The sequence below is a fragment of the Lagopus leucura genome, unplaced genomic scaffold (assembly GCF_019238085.1).
Source record: "Lagopus leucura isolate 7727_CA_CO unplaced genomic scaffold, USGS_WTPT01 Super-Scaffold_100017, whole genome shotgun sequence".
Classification (NCBI taxonomy): Eukaryota; Metazoa; Chordata; class Aves; order Galliformes; family Phasianidae; genus Lagopus; species Lagopus leucura.
The window spans coordinates 14,030,939-14,048,774 of NW_024962271.1; the positions used below are offsets into that span (position 1 = coordinate 14,030,939).

Here is a 17,836-nt window from a genome sequence, read left to right on the forward strand (position 1 = left end):
ACACTAACAGAAATGATTTTGAAATGAGTTGTTTCAACGCTACAGTAGAGGATCTTCTCAGGCTGTTCTGTATAGCATACCTGTTTCCTCTGAACAAGTTTCTCCACTGCAGCAAGGGCAGGTGGAGCACAGTTGTTGTATATTCCATGTGCAGTTTTCCAAGCACTAGCAAGGCAGGTGAGTTTTTAGCCTGTCCTTTACACATCTCTCAGCACCTGCTTCCTTTGCATAACAATTTGCCTTATTCCAGCACATTCCTATTTGATCCATTTGGCAGATTTGCTCTACTGTTCATCATCTTCCCCTCCCCATTCATTTGAAATAGCTTTTTAATGTGCATCAAGTTACTTAACTCTAGCCACAGAGGAAGAGGAGCCGTGCATTAATTACACAGTTATGAGACTACTGCTGAGTGGAGCAGCTTAGGAGATGCATAAGTGACTGCCAGCAGACAAAACCCAAACCACAGAATTACTAAGTGTTCTTGAGGCACTTAGGACAAATTTAATACGGAGTTTACTCTGTATTTTCCTGCCCTGCGGAATACAAAATACCACCATGAAATGATGCACAAACCCTGCTTGCACCAGCCTGCTCTCAGAAATATTTAACATGAGTTAAACTGCAGCGACTTAATCCTCCTTACACATTTTATAATCAGCAGCCTCCATTGCAATGAGTGTAACGAAACCTGCACTGAAGCCTCAGCAGAATACAGTCTGAAACAAAAAGGTTATTAAGTTCAGTCTCTACAGCTGTCAAACAAACAAGTTAGTTGCCTCACACTGCATAAAGGAAATTAAGCAGACATTTTGAAGAATGCTTTCGTTCAACTGAGAAGGGAAAGAATAATCTTGAAAAATCTCAGTTGCAATGCAGATCATGTTTCTGCATGCATAGTGTTCACTCTTATCAGCTGTAGACATGATTGATATCAGCATTGATCTGAATCTGAAGGACACTGTTTCCATTGTACCAGTATGACAGGTTATCAAAGCACTTGGCTGCAGGGCTCAGGGACATAGATCAGTAATGACAGCTTTTGCGGTTGCTCTGCAGCATGAGGACAGACAGCAGCACAGAAATGGACTGCCTTATTAAAGATACATGAACTGCAATACTGAATGTAATTTCTACCGTGAGAAGGGGATATTTTCACAGTGCTGTGACCAAGTGCTTGAATATAAGACTGTTCTTAGAAAACATTAACAGTAATCAAAATCTCTATCCTATTACAATTTTTTTCTGATGTCTAAAGAAGAATTATGCAATCAAAAATATTTAATGTGAATGCTGAAACAGGGTAGCATGCCTACATCAACCTCTTTTCATAAAACCGTAGGGGTTTTGCACTGAAATTCTTCTCTTCTTTGTTTGCACCTTCTACAAACTGTGTTGATCATTCCAAAAGTTTAGAAGGGAGGACCATCACACAATATATTTTCCAGAGTCTGTGGAAATGTCAAGTCTCCTTTGGTTGTGTCACCTGAGAAAGCAGACGTCACAAACAAGGCAAAGCACATCATTCTCTGCTCATTTAAGCTTAACATTTGGAAGAAAGATCTCTTTTCTTTTTTAAACACCTGCCATTCGGATTTCTGTACTAGATGTGCACACAGTTTTGTGCACTTTCTCATGCTCTCCTCTCTAATTTAAAAGGGTACGATTTGGGGGATATCAGATCTAGAGTCTGCTAGCCCTCCTCACTTCACTTCTGGTCTACAAGATGCCAATTCCAGTAAGTGACACAACAGGACAGGCAGCTCACATTTGGTCACACCAGCTGGACACATGCTAGCTGAGCACAGCTGACAGAATACTCAGCAATGAATCAGTTATCAAAGCTAATGCTCAAAACCAGAACGTGCCACCTGCTTCTCATCTGTACGGTTCTGTAACAATTATAGTGTACAGCATTGTATAGTTGCTAGTTTTGAATTTTCAGTTTTTAATCATAATGATTGGTCAAGAACTCAAATATATTCTACAAGATGTTTAAACTCTCATACTGCTTAAGAAAAGATGGGGATAAGAAATTCAAACTACTGTTATGATATTGCAATTGATGTAATTTATCGCCGAGACAGACAACTTAAGCAAATATTCACTTAAGGAAAATACAGTGTTTACATCGAAAATCCTGAGATATTAACACAGGATGATACTGTCACTTTTGGAATAGTTACCCAACTCACTTTACAGCAACCATCTGAGAAGTCTGTAAGCACACATTTTAGTAGGGCATAATTTTGGACAACCAGAAGCCCAAAGTGCATGTTACCAAAGAAGCAGAGCTGTCACAAGGACTGTCTTGCCTTTAAGTTAAAAACAACCTCTCACTTGCCTGTTATTTGCTGCATTTCTTTCCTACAAAGCTATACTGTAACTTCTTTAACCAACATTACACTACACCACCAAATTCTCCTAATTCTTTGTCAACACAAAAATAAGCGATGAGCTTTCAGATTAGACTTCATCTTACTTTGGTATCCTGGATGGGCAGTGGATGAGGAAATAAATGGGAAAAATGCACAGAACTGTTTCAAATGGTAATGGCTGTACTTATTTGAATCTCCCTTCATTTTACCTTTGTTAAGATAATAATCAATCCGCAAGAAGTAATTTTATTTTTTTTTGGTCTTATGCAACATCACCATATTAACAGCTGATCTTTGGCTTTATTTCCCTCAAAAGCATGCTGAACATAGATGCAGATGAAATTTCATATTGGTTATATGAAGGTAAAAACTTTGAACAGACTCAACAGTTAACATAATACTAAGTACCATACAAAAGCAATAGTTAAAATGTTTAAAATATTTTTTAAAAGTAAGGTTGAAGTACCAAAACCCAGTTACAGTACCTAGACAACCTTCACTCAGACCTGTAGTGATGACATACTGACCACAGTAACACAATACTTTAGCATTTGTGGTCTTGGATAAAATTCAGCTTCAAGAATCATGTTGACTAAGTAACTTTATTAACATGAGTGTAAAAACAAGCAGAGTAAAGAAAACACGTGTGTAAGAAAGCTGGAATCCAGCAGTCAGCAGGGATTTACACGTTTCCTCTTTGAGAACAACAGTGCTGTTTTTCAGCATTATCACTTCTTTCTGTTCGAAACACCCGAAGACTTTCTGACAGTGCTGTAGGATGAAATCTGTAGGATTCAAATGCTATCTCAGTTTTTAAAATTTTCTTTTGAAAGAAAAAAAAAATTGCAAGCAAACTGATAGGCCTGCAAATGCAATAAAATGCAACCATACCAGTAAAATTTTAGTACTAACTGAAGTGCTTGCCTGGCTGCCAGACCACTAAGAACAGCAGTTAGAACACAGTGCTTGCGATAGAAATCAAACAACCAACAATCAAACCCCACCTTCAGCTTAGTTACTATAGCCAGCCCAAAGAGGCTAAAGATCTCAATTCAGATCCTTTGGGGTGGAATTCAGTTGATTAAACGCCTAGCAACCACAATGATACTTCAGCTGCCCCAGGGCACCCAATCTGACCTCCACCCACCACTCTTGAGGGGTGTTGCCTCCTGCAAGCCCTGTGTCATACCTACCAGGCTCACAGATCTCAAATGCTTCCAGGAACCTAAACCAGCACTGTGAAAAAGCTGTGGGCTTTTTTTGTCACTGTTGATTTGACTCACTGCTAAAAGCATATCCTATCTATCTAAATCCATACTGGGTATATGCAACGGTACTGTAGTGCATTATCCCCAACCACTGTTTTGGTTCCAGTTTTGTTTTTGTTTTTATCATCTTACTACTTACCAGCGAGCTCTTTGCAAAGCTATCATGACACCTTCAAACTACAGAAGATAAAGTGGAAAGGAGTCCAGTTCTCCAAAACCACACATGGAATCACTGAGTTGATTAGCTGGCCATGGAAAGAATCTTTACTCACTTTTGATACTTTCTTCTTGGAACCATCAGTGTTTTCTGCTTCTTCATGTTCCTTAACACCTTGGGTAAGATTAGTGTAGTTGACCAGCTTGCCAAGCAGAGATGACACTTTTGGTCGTATATCAAGTTCTTCCTGTGGGAGAAGACAACCAGTCAACTTCTGTGAGTCACAGCATTGAGGGAGAGCTGCTGGGGTCAGGCCTTCCATGAGTAAAAGCAAGGGAATCAGAGAGTATTTAATTGCACTGATGAGAGAATTTATTTTCTGAAACAAGGGCAATTCTGCTAGGAAGTGGCAACAGGTGTGCACTATATACCCCCCCCTTCTCCTTAGGTACTGATAAAACAAATTGTATCAGTAAAGACAAATTCTGAGCTCTGTGGCTGTAAGAAATTGAATACATGCCTTATATGCAGCTCTAACATAATTGACAAAAAGAGATACACTTTTAAAAGGGTCAAGTTTACAAGTAAGGCAGCAACGTCATTGCAGACTGAGGTCTGATTGTTTTATTATATTTTTCAAACTTTGTAATCTTATTTATGTGGATCTAGATTTTATTTTTTTTTTAAATCCCAGAAGCCACATCTGCAGTGCCTCACAGTTTTACATTCTTCCCATCCAACATCTGCTTCTGAAAGCATTTTCAAGGCCAAATCTGTGGCTTCTCCATGCAAACAAATACTTTCCTCAGACAAAGAAGAAAAGAAAAAAAAAAAAAAAAAGCAGCCCAGTGAAACAGCTAGCCTGCAAAGAAACAAAACCAGGACAAAGTCACTCCCTTACTCTCTCTCTCTGAAACTGAAATGCTTTACATGTCAAATTACACAAGATGTAATGCAAGGCAAAGAGAAATTACTCTCTATACAGAAAATAAAAAGCTGATTAAGACAGATTTCATTGTCTGGAGCTTTATCGTATCTTCATGTGTTGTCACGAACAGTTTCTAGGAGGATCTGATGCATAAACCCACTCCAAACGGTTGAAAGGATGCCATGAGCTAAGTATCCCTTTTCTTACTCCTTCCTCAGATCTCATCTGTGAAATCTACAGGTTTCATCTTCAAAAATCTGGTTATGATTACTTCCAGAAAGAGGTTGAGGTAACATGCTCCCCATTCAGTTGGGCAGCATAGCCTTTGGGATGTTCTGTTCCTCCTCTTTAGTAGTACAGAAACAGCCTGCAGTCCTGCTGTGCTGTTGCTTATGAGAAAAGCAGGCGTGTAAGTAACAGCAGATCAAATTCCACAAACTGCCAGCCCTCCACAACATGCAAGTGAGTTCATCCTGATCACAAATTTACTGTGCTTTGGAGGAAGGAGACACCAGAGCTGGGAGCATGCTTCAAAGTCTTTAGCTCAAGCACACTGCCATAAAAACAAAGTTGTAGTGTTTCCAGGGCAGCAGGCACATAAGTATGTGTTAGGCTCAGTGCCACACAGCTGAACTCTGCAGGGGTCAACCTGGCTGGGCATAGGAGCTGAGTTCCCAGCATGTGAAACATAGGGTGCAAGTTCCCAGGATGGCTGTGAAGCCATTATTCAGGAGCTTTGCTGGAAAACAGCTGCAGAGCTGATCACATACTCTCTGCACTGCTCCCCAGAACCTCAACTTCTGAAAATACCTTTTAGAAACTTGGTCTTAGCAGACCATGACATATTTTCACTTACTGCAGTGCCAGTGAGGTGAGGAGGACGACTGTGCTCAATTTTGTATGGGTCCAGCTGGTGTAACCACAGCTTTGCTGTTTAAACTACTCAGGTCACTTCTGCTACCATTATGTTTTAGTACTTTATAGACTTAAACACACCCAAGGCTTTTAGATATCAGGTTCCCCATCAGTGAGAGTTAGGTACCAAAGCACCTGAGCCTTTGCAATGCTCCACATTCCACTGAATGATAAATGTGTTCAGTCCCTCCCGGTTTGGAAGATCACAAATCACATCAAAACTGTGAAAAACAGTCAGAAATTACCTCAAACAGGGCCAGATTTTTGTCATAGTAATCACCTCCTTTGCTGGCTTCTGAACTGTTGAGAAAAGGGCTGTTTTCTTTATGGTTGCCATGACCTGAAAAGAAAAAAAGAAATAGGTTTTGGAAAGAGCAAGAGAATTCCCAAGGAAACTTTTCAACGCTGACATCAGAAACCACAGGGAATAAACTTGTTTGTTCAACTTAATCTGTTTTGTTTTAGTATCTCATGTTATGCAACAGAACCTATATCAGAGCTGTTACTCTGACAAAGGAGTTTCTTCTGTTTCTGTTCCTGTTTTCAGTAAAGCAGATGAGCAAGTCACCGCAAAGCAAAGCGTACAAGCAGGGGCACAGCTACACTGCTGTCAGCACCTCTGTTCTCAAATGTTTCCTTTGATAACTGCTTCTTACACAGAGCTGTGACAAATGAAAAGACACTTCTTTCGCACCCGGAAATCACTACTGAAGCCAAGAGAACCGTTTGGGCACCATGTGCAAACACACTGGGTAGATCTAATGAAACTGAACAATACCAAGACCAAACTCTGTTATTACAATACTTGTAAATATTAACCAGAAACCTCTTTTCTTTTTCCGACTCTTTTCTTCTCTTTTTTATTCCCCCCTCCCCCACCCATGCCAACTAATTTCTAGATCTCAAAACATGCTCACTTCATGAAGCATTGTGAAGCCTTATCCTTATTGTGTTTTGAACGCAGGCTGCGCGTTCTTCACTCCTCTAATTCTTTCAGATTAAGACCTAACATCAGATATAGTAAAAGTAAGGCATAAGACAACCTGAGAGATCAGTAGATCTTTCTGAAATAGGTAGAAATTAAATGAATAAAGGGCACAATGATACAAAATTATCTCTGCCAAAATTAAAAAGAAAAAAAATGAACTTGATTCCAGCAATAAGTTCTCTGACCTGTGGCTCCCCTTACAAAAATTCCTTTCTTTTGCCTATAACTCTTCCCTCCCTGCTCTTTCAGCCAATACAAACTAAGATTTCCAAGAGTGTCTCCTTAAGAGAAAATCAATCCAAGGAATGATCTTTCTCTTTACAAAAACAGTAACCACTAAAGAAATTGAAAATGAAAGGAAAAATGGATTGTCTCAAATGCAAGCTGAAGTACAACACACTGAATATATAAAAAGCACAAGATTAAAGATCCGGATTTTTTGGTGCATGTTTTCAACAACTATGGTAACCAATTGAAAAAGGCCATATTAAAATAATTTAGCATAACAGGAGCGAACGCATTTCTGCATTTTGAAGTCTAAATCAACTTACAGAATTAATCTAGAAGGCAAACACACAACTCCTCCCCTACTCACATGGACCAGCATATACCACCACGCTGTTACAAGTAATTGCTATGGGCAAAATAATAGGACAGATGTCAGTGCTGTTCTTACTGAGGGCAAGTAATGCGAGGGAAGAAGCGCTGCTTGCTTGAAGCTGCACACAGGTGCTTCAGGCAAAGCTGTTAGGGGAAAACAAGAAACCACAAACAACAGATGTCTTAGTAAGTTTTTGCAATAACCATCAAGCTGACCATAAGCACTTGTAGATAGCAGTGCACTGTGATTATGAGCCTATTGCTCTTCTCACAGTTCTCACAACACCAAAATGTGACACAGCAGCTGCCTTGCACAAGTGGGCTCAGACTACCTGCACACTTTAATACAGTGTAAGAGATGTTGATGTTGCTGTATATCGTAAAATTTCCGCATGACTTGGAAAAAACAACTGTAGGCTTAGCAACACAGTATGAAAATTACTTGTTTTTCAATTCCAGTGAGACAAATATTTAGTAAACAAGCCATAATAATTGCTTGCTTACTGTATGCGTTAGGTCTTTGATTGGCAAAGAGAGCATACTAGACCAATTTTATTGCAGTACATATTGCATGCTGTGCTGAAGTCCATTCTATTCTATTTTGATCAAAGCACAGTTGCTATTCTTGCTGAGGAAATTGAGTCACAACTTTTACTTATGAAATTGAAAATGGGCGGTCTATTTGACTAACAAAATTGAGAAGTTTAGTCTGTGCAGTACCTCATTACACTTTGTTTTCTCACCTCTTACGTACTCACTTCAGTAACTCTTCTTTTTTTAAATAAAAATAATATTTAAAAATTATTTGATGTCCTGGATTTCTTTATTCTTTCACCTTACAGAACCTGCTTATCACTGTCTCGAAAGCAAAATGGGTATTCCATTATTTATAATGCTTATAGAGCTTTTTTTTTTTTTTTTTAAGTATATTAAATCACGCCGTTGTCAAGACAACCCATACATTCAATCCCAGATTTTCAGATCAGATGACAATTGCTTTGCTCCTTCAAAATGCCAGGCCACACATCTTCATTTTACTCCACTTCAGAATTTTTCACAATTGGACTCTTCAGAAGCTCTACGTCTCTCTCAAAAAGAACATCTGACTCCTCTCTATTCACCATTTGTGTTTTCTAGCATCCCCAAACTCCTTCCCTCTTGCCTTTCCTTTTGAATTTAATTCCTTGGTGGGATTGCTCTGGGTACCTTTCTGCCCAATGGAAGCCCAAACAAAGCTAACTGCAATAGAAAAATCAGTAAAACAAGTGACTGGAATTAGAGTATTGTTTTTTGCAATTGCTAGGGCGTGTTTTTCTCTATGAACATTAACTCCCTTCTCAAACACTGTGCTCCATATCCTCCATTTTCAGGCATGGTAAGTTTACATTCAGATTCTGTGGAAGGACATCAATCTTTTAATTTTACCAATAGGTGGATCTGGGTGCTGCAAAGTTGTGTCCCACATCAAAAAGAGTACTATATTGAAAAGTTAAGAAAAGCTAATTAAATGGTAGCCAAAATCAACTTCACTAACTGTTGTACATTCAGTGTAGTCTCTGCCTTTCATACACATTCTAAAACACATCACCAAAGTATTAATCTGATCTCCTCTAGTGATTTCTATATTCCATTTCCAATTTCCTCAACAAGAATCACAAGTGTCCTTTGACCAAAATAAAATCAGATGGAGCGTAGCAAAGCATGTAATACAAAATACAATAAAATATTTGTCCAGTATATTTTGTTTGCCAATGAGCAATACCAGCACCTTCAAACAGACTTACTTGCATGGGAAGAGCTTGTTATCTCCGTTAGTTTTGGAAGAGAGCGGAGGTGACCTCGGAAAGACACGCCAGGGAATTCTTGCCCCAGCATCACGTGAGGATAGCTTACATTCTGAAGCATGAAGTCTCCTGGATAAGCACCATCTCGTGACACAGGTACTGTTTTCCACATCCTTAATTACTGAGCCTTTGGTCTTGGACAGTAGCTATGCAGTGTTAGCTTTCATGATGCAACTGTTTTGCATGGAACGTTTCATAAAGAGAGAGCTACATACTCTGCAACAGAGAATAATTTATTTGCCTTAATTCCTAACTAATTTTTTTAAATTATTATTATTTTTAGGTATGTAAACTACATTCCAATTTGGTTGATGTTTTCACTTGTTTCATTACTTCTCAGTCTTCACTATCTTTCAATAATGAAGGCTTCTTAATTATTAAATTATTAATACCTTCTGAATCCTGCCAATTCTCTTCCAAACCAAATCATTCTATTTACAGCCACCACTTCAATTGTACAGTCTATCTTCAGTTCTCCATCACAGTTCCCTGAGCTTTTCACAGCTCACCCACCCAGGCATGGACACAGGTCTACAGAACATCATTCATCGTGTGAATCACATGCGTTCCATAAAACTTCAAAGATGTCCAATGAAACAAAACCTAAAAATCCTAAGTATGCACGCTCCTATACATGCAAACACATAAGCCCAGGAGACAAAACAAAAATAATTAAAGGATGTCCAAATCTTTACCCAACATTTACCTGGTTGCCATGGTGGCAGAGCTGCACCAGGCAGTCGGTGGACAGGTTTTATTTTGTTATTGTCTTAGACACCTAAGCTTTTTGGAGAAGGCTAAGAACAGAGGACAGTGTCCACATTATTGTGTTGTTTCTGGACACACTGGGATGGAGAAAGTTTTCTCACTAGAACGCTGTATGCACAAGACTTCGTTGAAAGCCATTGCATTTTGGTTAGTGAAGGATTAAAAAAAAAAAAAAAGAATTCAAGGAAAACTACAGATAAAGGCTAAAATAACGATAAGAATGACAGATCAGCAAGTATAAAAGGAAGCCAAACAATTAGGCACAGTGCAACTATCGTACAGAAAGACCAGGAAGCTTCACGGTGATAAAGTGTACTCAGCCAGACTGGTACAAGAATAATCATCCCTTTGAGAAGCTGGCAGGAGCAGCTGCATGACTTCACCTGTTAAGGTTTTGTTCTCTTCTATTGTCAGTTCCTAAACTCCCTGAAAGAAAACTACCACTCCCCTAGTCCTTCATCATGCTCAGTTAAATGAAATTAGTATATCCTTTTGGACATGACTAATCCAGAAACATTCAGCTAGTTCTTACAGAGTTATTTATCCATCTTACAAGGTGCTTTATCTACATGACAAGTTAAGGCGTGCTGAAGGCACAGATGGACATTGTACGACTAGCTTTTGTCTAAGCAACACATAGAACAAGGAAAAATACAGTAATGCAAATTCATCTTAAAACTTTTTAAAAAGTATTCCCAAGAGCACTTTGATCACAAATCCACACTACTTTGCTTTTACAGGCATATATCTGGGTTGATTAAATGAAAGTCAGCAGAGGCACATACACCATCCTCCCATCACACCTGCACTCAGAGCATCTCAAGAGGAACCCAGTCTCTCCGATGTGCTTTGCAGGGCAGGCAAGCTGGACAAAGCCCCCAGTTACAGCTACAAGCTGTGATGACAATGTACTGAGTGCCCACCATTCTCCCTGCCTAAAGTAACAATTCTAATTCTTAATTTATGTATTACATCCTTTGAAATCAGAGCTAGAACTGAAGTGTTAGGTCTGAAAAAGGAAGGAACTTGTTGGTTCATTTACCTCTTCATAACTGAGGAACAGCAGAGATTCACTAAAAAAACAGAAGCTCAAATTAAAGTCTTCTCCCACAACACAGTTTCATTTCTGGAGCAGTATAAGAGTTAATGTCTTGTTTGTAATTTTACTATACACATACAGGTTCCTTTCTGCGCACTACAGCAAAAGTATTTTTGTAATGAGACAGGCTGCACAGCAGCTAGCAGCACTTTTCAAACATCACTGGTCACAAAGCCTGTGACAGCTAGAGATAAATGGAGAGGTTTTCATGCACAGAGAACATTACTACATCTTATATATTTAATCTATCCCTTATAGTTTTAGTATTCCATCTACAAATTAACAATTAGAAACTAGAATGGATACACAAACAGCTGGAATGGGATTCCTTTAGCCTAATTTCAGCTATCTAAACACTAGGCAGTTACGTTCAACTAATCGTGTACCTCACTCTTTAGTCAGGACAAAACAGCTCAATCTGTTGACCCCTGGAGAGCATCCCCTGTACGTGCATATTGGCAAGCTGAAAATTATCCAGAATTCAGCTGGAAATTTTGCCCCAAAAAACAGAACAGTTTGCTAGACTTATTGTTCTCCGAAGGACTCCCAAGGATGCAAATGGATACACACATGATGGATATTCTAGAGCAGGAAAAGTTATGGAAACAATGGGATTGCTGCAAACAAATTATATTCAGGTAGAATATTTCTTTACTGCACAACCAAATAGTTTTATTAGTCAATGCAATTTTGTGCAGACATTTGTTCACAGCTTTAAGGATTAAACTTCCATTAAAAAAAAGCTGTCCAAACCCATTTCCATTACACTTCAGGGTTTGTTGTTGTTTTGTTGTGGTTCTTTTTTCAATTTGTTTGTTGTTATTAAGAGGAACCGTTGTGACAGTTTTTGACAAAGCAAATTCCAAGTGTTAGTAGTGATAATACTTCCCCAAACAACTGTACCACAAGATAAAACTCGGTTCCCTGATAAAGGCTGTGCAATGCTCAGATAGCTTTCCTCATACCATACAATAACAGTGAAGTTCTGCAGAACTGAGTGTTGCTGAACAGAAAAGCCAGAATAATTTTCTTGTCTTTTCCAAGCAGTTCAAGAACCCTGATACCTCTGCCTTCAGCAGCAAAGTACTAAAATAGTTAAAGTGCATGAAGGGACCACCATGTTAAGATAGCAATGCATGCAACAAGGCTGCGTGGGAGGAGAGAACAGCAGAATGAAAGGGCAGATCAGTGATCTCTACCCAGACAGCTTTTAGGCAGCAAAAGGAAACAGTGCTTTAAGCAGGCTCAAACTACCACTTCCACTGACAATACTGAACTCTCATATGCCACAGCTGGATGTTTACTTCTAGAAGAATCTGCAGTTGAAAGCCAAACTATTGATACTTCTGGGTATTTTTAAGAGTGTAATTTGCTCATTCACTGCTATAAGACTAGCACATAACATTATTTACTTCACTATGGATTAGCACTCTCATTAAAATTTTGTATTTACTGGATTTTACCCCGACAAGTGAAGGTGTGCTTCTTAAGCACTACACTGCAGATACCTACACATTTACACTCACCAGCTTCAGCACCTGCAAAAGCTACACAAAGCACGGTTTTACCAAAGTTAAAAGCTGTATTGCTGATAATATATTAGTTCTTCTGAAACAGTTCAGAGTTCCAAACACTGTGTTTCTGGTCTGCGTGAAGGAAAGAGACAAAGCTTTCCCACACAACCTACACAACACTTAGGCTGCAGCAAAGTAAATAACTAAATGAACAGTGAAGCAGAGATAGCTGATTTCTCCCTAAATAAAAAGGCATGAAATTACTACTGGTCTTCTACTACTTTGCAAATCTAGGCTAGGGATCAGTTCTACCAAACAAATTAGCTAATACTTCGCAACTCAAAGGATTTAGCAATGTAATAGCCCACTGTTTCAGAAAGTACAATGATTTCACTCTTCAGTTAAGATACACTGATAGCTTCAGAACACTATAATCCTCTGTGGATATTAATATCAACATGAAGTACTTACCCTTCAGCAATAACTCTTTGCCATTTGCAGTAATTTGGTTTACCATTATTCTTCTTTCTGCTTTTAGTGCATGCTTTAGAAAATGCCTTCTCTGGCAAGTCCTGAGGATCAGACAAGTTTAATACTGTATTCCCAAAAGAAGTTTTTCTACCTCCTCTGACAAAGTGACTGCTGCCTGCAGAGCTGAATGGAATTGATCTCTTTCAGGAAACAAAAGGGTTCCTTAAAGAAAGCTAAGCCAACGCTGATACAATCCTGGCATTATAATCTTTTAAATAGTGAGAAAATAGGCAAATATCAAGATCTTACTGAAAACGCTGTTTGTGAAATTGGACTCAGCCACGTCCAAGAGGCACATTGCACGCTGTTTGCACACTTACTCAGAAGAGTGTGAGCCACAAATCTGCTGCTTGCTTAGTGTGGAATCAGACAGCATTTTAAACTAGCTAATGCCATGAAAATTACAGCTCTGTGACGTTTGCCCTCCGGGCATTTCAGCTTTCAAGTGAATACAGTGATGTATTTCTTTCCATCTTCAATAACTTTTACTATGATTACCCATTAGGGGATAAATCATATGAAAGATGCAACAAAATAAATAAATCTGTACAATGAAATGGAGGCTTATATAAGAGACATGTAGATACTAACAATGGTTTTAAGTAGTTCACAATTACTAGAACCCCATGCATTCTGTTTGTTTATAAGGTAATCTTCCAAATACCACACACACCACACCAGCTCCTTTATCCAGCAATCACCAAGAATGCCTGTGATTAAAATGCCAAGTCACTTTTGAGAAAATGGATTTAGGAACTCACACACTGCTTCAGAGCTGTCATAATCTAACTCTTCATTGCCAGCTGAAAAACACTACAGTGAAGTACAAAGGTTGTTTTTATAATACACTTCAGAGGTTCCTTCATGTGGAAAAACTCCAAATCATTTCTCACGACTATCATCCCCGAAACTCAGTCCCCTCACACGCATGAAGGCATCTCAGATAGAACACACCCTGTGTCAAAATACAGCAAGGAACATGTTATTGCTATCCCTGTCTCAGGGAAAGCCTCTTTCCCTGCAGAAAAGCAATCCCAGTTTCTCTGAGACACCAACACGCATCTGTGAGACTGGCATATAGGTTCCATGCAAAATTTACTTCACTTTTCTCTTTGATATCAAATAAGGGAAATTGTTTTCAGCCTCGTAACCCACTCAGCTGACCACAGGAAGAAAGATGAACACATGTAAGAAATAAAACATATGCCAAAACAAATAACAACAACTAGAAGCCATGGAGTGAGAACAAGCAGCTGGGAACAGCTCAGAGAACTTCCTACAGAGAACACACAGAACTAATGGAGATACAGGCAAGAGTGCTTTGTATCTCCAGACATACATAAAATGACTGAAAAAGGTTTAAATTACTTTGAGAATGCCTGTACATTTTATGCATTGCATTGCACAATGCACACACATTTACTGTCCATTCCTGAAAGACAGTGGGAACACATCTCTAATCAGTTACAGCTTATACTTAAGTTCCAAATGCTTTATTCATTTTCAACTAATTCGTATAGAAAGGAGTTAGTAACATTTTTCTTGCACTGAAAATTATTTACTAATTTTTAGCCAAAGAGGGCTGCTGGTGGTAAGCAGAAGGACAAAAAAAGAGCTATGCTTCTGTAGGCACCAAAGATGAAGAGCTGATTTTTCCGTGTGGTGCTAAAATAAAAAACAAACCTCACTGCTCCATTGGTTACAATACTTACAAAATGCTGAAAAAGTCAAATTCAGCCTGGGACATCTCCAAGCAAAGAAATCACTCCCTCCCTATCAAAAAAATTTGGAGGGTGGAGACATTGCTTATATGATAAGCAACAAACCACATTACTGGTAATATATATGTATATATATATACATATATATATATATATATTCCTGCACACAATTATCCAGAGCTTGTAGCTTTTCTGAAATAGCACAAAATACTACATGCTGCAGCACAGCACAAAACAAGACAAAGCCAGGTGTCTGGAAAAAGCAATGGCTTTTACCATTGTTTTACAGAACGTTTGTCAGTTTGCAAGAGCATCAGAGCAAATTGAGAGCAGCATGTGACAACACATGGAGACTCTTCACGGGGCAACAGGTAATACTGGTTCACTTCTCTTCTGCTCCACCAGTCAGGAGTTAAATCGAGTACATGCAGGAGAAGGCTGGTCAGAAGAAACTCATGGACACGTGGTGGAGCTCAGCCCTGCTAAATGTATGCTTCTACCAAAAAACCCAGATCACAGCATCTTCAAAGAGGGCAAAGGCAAAGCACCACATTAAAAATTATTCCCAGCACGTTGCCTTAAGTTACAGCTCTAAAGCTTCCTGCGTGTACACTGGGGGATATCTTATGAAAAGGCACATAAATATCCTACTGCCTGGTTAGTCAGTATTGGGTTTTTCCTGTCCTATTTGGCTGACACGTCCCTGAAATTTATCCATGACATTGCTGCTGTGTTCTCTGGAAAATACAGACACATAAAAAATGAATGATCTGTCTCTGCTTGAGCAGTGTAAATTCCCTCTAAGTTATATCTGTACTAGAACTGAATTTGGATAAGCTTGGCAGAGTTTGCTTCAGGTACTCCAGAAACAGCTGTGCTCTGGAAATCATGCCCAGTACAGGATACCAAATACAAATTATGAATGTAAGGAAAGGAAGAAATCCCAGGGAGAAGTGGCAAAATACCTTAAACTAGTATTCCTGCTGAATATTTCATATTGTAAAAATGACAGACTGGACAGTAATGACCTTAGCAGAGGAAAATCAGAAAATGTTCGGGAGCGGTCAGTTCTGAAATTAGACATGCAGAACCATCAGGGAACATCTACTTTAGTATTATGTATCAGCTTTGAATACAAACTTATACAAAGTGGATCAGGACGACAAAGCTTCCGAACACAAAAGTAGAAAACAGAAGAGAAGCAGTTATGCACTATCCTTCATCAAAGAGCACAGCAACCATAAAGTCTCCTTGAACTGCTCAGGGCCTGCCTCAGGCCCGACCTCCTACACGGAAATGCAGAAATGGACTTTGCACAGTGACTACGCTTGGGGCTGCTCAGATCAACAGCGCAGAGTTATAACACAAGGCTGCATTACTATCAATAATTTTATGAAAAATAATTTTACTCCAGGGCATTTTTTATTTCTTTTTGCTGCAGCAATCAGCAATATAAAGTATGCAAGAGCAAGTCTCAACAAGTGGCTCCTCCTTAGAAGTTACCCTCAATCAGCAAATAAGTGGTTTCCCATGGCACACTATAAGAATCCCTATTTTTTCTTTGACATGGAACTGAAAGGCAGAAGTTTAGCCTAAATGGCTCTATGGAGATACCTCTGACGATTGAATGGTGTTCTAAATGCTACAACACAAACAAATTCTGGCTATAGACAGGAAAACGAAAAATGGTAATTAGGCTATAGAAAAAAAAAAAAAAAAACACCACCAGTTTCATTCAAGCTTAATTAGCTTGAACCTATACATAGTACAGCATGCCTCTGTCCTAAACAGAGCCTGCGTCATCTCTCCTCTCCCAGGGTCTTGTTATACAATCCCTGCTGCAGCTCCCTGCGAGTCAACCTCCAGCATAAGCTTCAGCTTTGATCCTAATTGCCAAAGTAATCAATAGATTGCATCCTAGTTATGTTACAGCCCACATGTCACTCAATGAAAGAGCTGGGCCTCTAGGAGCATGCAGGTCATCCTGAGCAAATTAACTGTTCTGGATTTGAGAGGATGGACCGTTGGGACAAATTTGCAGGGGATTAGGCAAACCCCGAAACAGAGCAGCAGCAGCAGAAATGCTGCTAAGCCACATCCAACACAAACCAGCTTCCTGGTTTCTTGCCATTGCACAGTGACCACCCACACAAAGATGGTATGACGGCTGTCCCCTTCACTAGTACAGCAGTCTCCTCTCTCACCTTAAGCTGCAGCTGCCCAGCACAGCCTGGCACCCGCCTTCCATCTTCCACTTAGCAAAATGCCATTTCATTTACATCTGCAACAAGTCTCAGGCTGCCTCCAGCGAGCAAAGACAGCTAACTTGGCAGTTTTGCCAAGTGATCAACCTTCCCCACTCATCCATAAGCTAATGGAATCAAAGCTCTTTTTGGTCAATTAGTGCTTTATTCTGCACATTAAATCCCACCTCTCTGTTCTACAGAGCGGAATGAAGATCAAAAGATGATTCAAAAAAAAATTCCACCAAGTACCTTTAATAGCAGCAAATAACTGAGGGGAAAATGTATTCCCAGCACTGTCATAACATATACCTCTGTTGCTTAGACATGTATTAAGGCTGCTGGAAAAAACCAGCCATCTTTTTCCAGGCCAAATGTAATATCTACCACAAAAAAAACTAAATCTCTATTATACGACCTGTTTGAAAAAATGCTACTTCTTCAACTCCAGGAACTTCACAAGTGATAATTTGAGACTCTGGAAGCAATGCTTAAAAAATAAGGGCAACTCAGGACAAAAAGGCAGTATGCACCCTGCAAAACAACCTCCAGATAGGTGTGCACTGAATGACAATACTGAATAACAAAGGTACCTGCTCCACGTGCTACCTCTCATATTCTGAAAAGAAGAGAGCTGTACTACAAACCAGCTTACACAATGCTCTCATACCCTGAAGAGAAGCTTGCCATACATGGATTATAAGACCTGTATTTTCCGTATTTATATTACTAGGGTTCTGGTAATTATTAACTACTTAGCATCATTAAATTAGTATCTACATGACTCTTACAGATTTATCTTTCACATGATTGATCCTCTAACGGGTAATCACTTTATAATTAAAGACAAAACATAATAAATACCTGTCAAGATTCTGCTAA

General features: G+C 39.2%; 1 protein-coding gene across 2 annotated transcripts in view; it reads right to left on the reverse strand.

The window, feature by feature from the left end:
• SLC12A4 (solute carrier family 12 member 4) overlaps positions 1–17,836 on the reverse strand; it is a 45,862-nt gene that overhangs the window by 22,013 nt on the left and 6,013 nt on the right. Inside the window, exons 1-3 of one of the 2 annotated variants that reach the window (XM_042876912.1) lie at positions 9,019–9,294; positions 5,892–5,986; positions 3,919–4,050 (exon numbers count right to left, since the gene is read on the reverse strand). In XM_042876912.1, the coding sequence (XP_042732846.1) occupies positions 3,919–4,050; positions 5,892–5,986; positions 9,019–9,190 (399 nt within the window). In that variant the 5' untranslated portion in view covers positions 9,191–9,294. Of the gene's footprint in view, positions 1–3,918; positions 4,051–5,891; positions 5,987–9,018; positions 9,295–17,836 lie in introns of those variants that run through there. The other variant, XM_042876911.1, reaches the window with a different exon arrangement.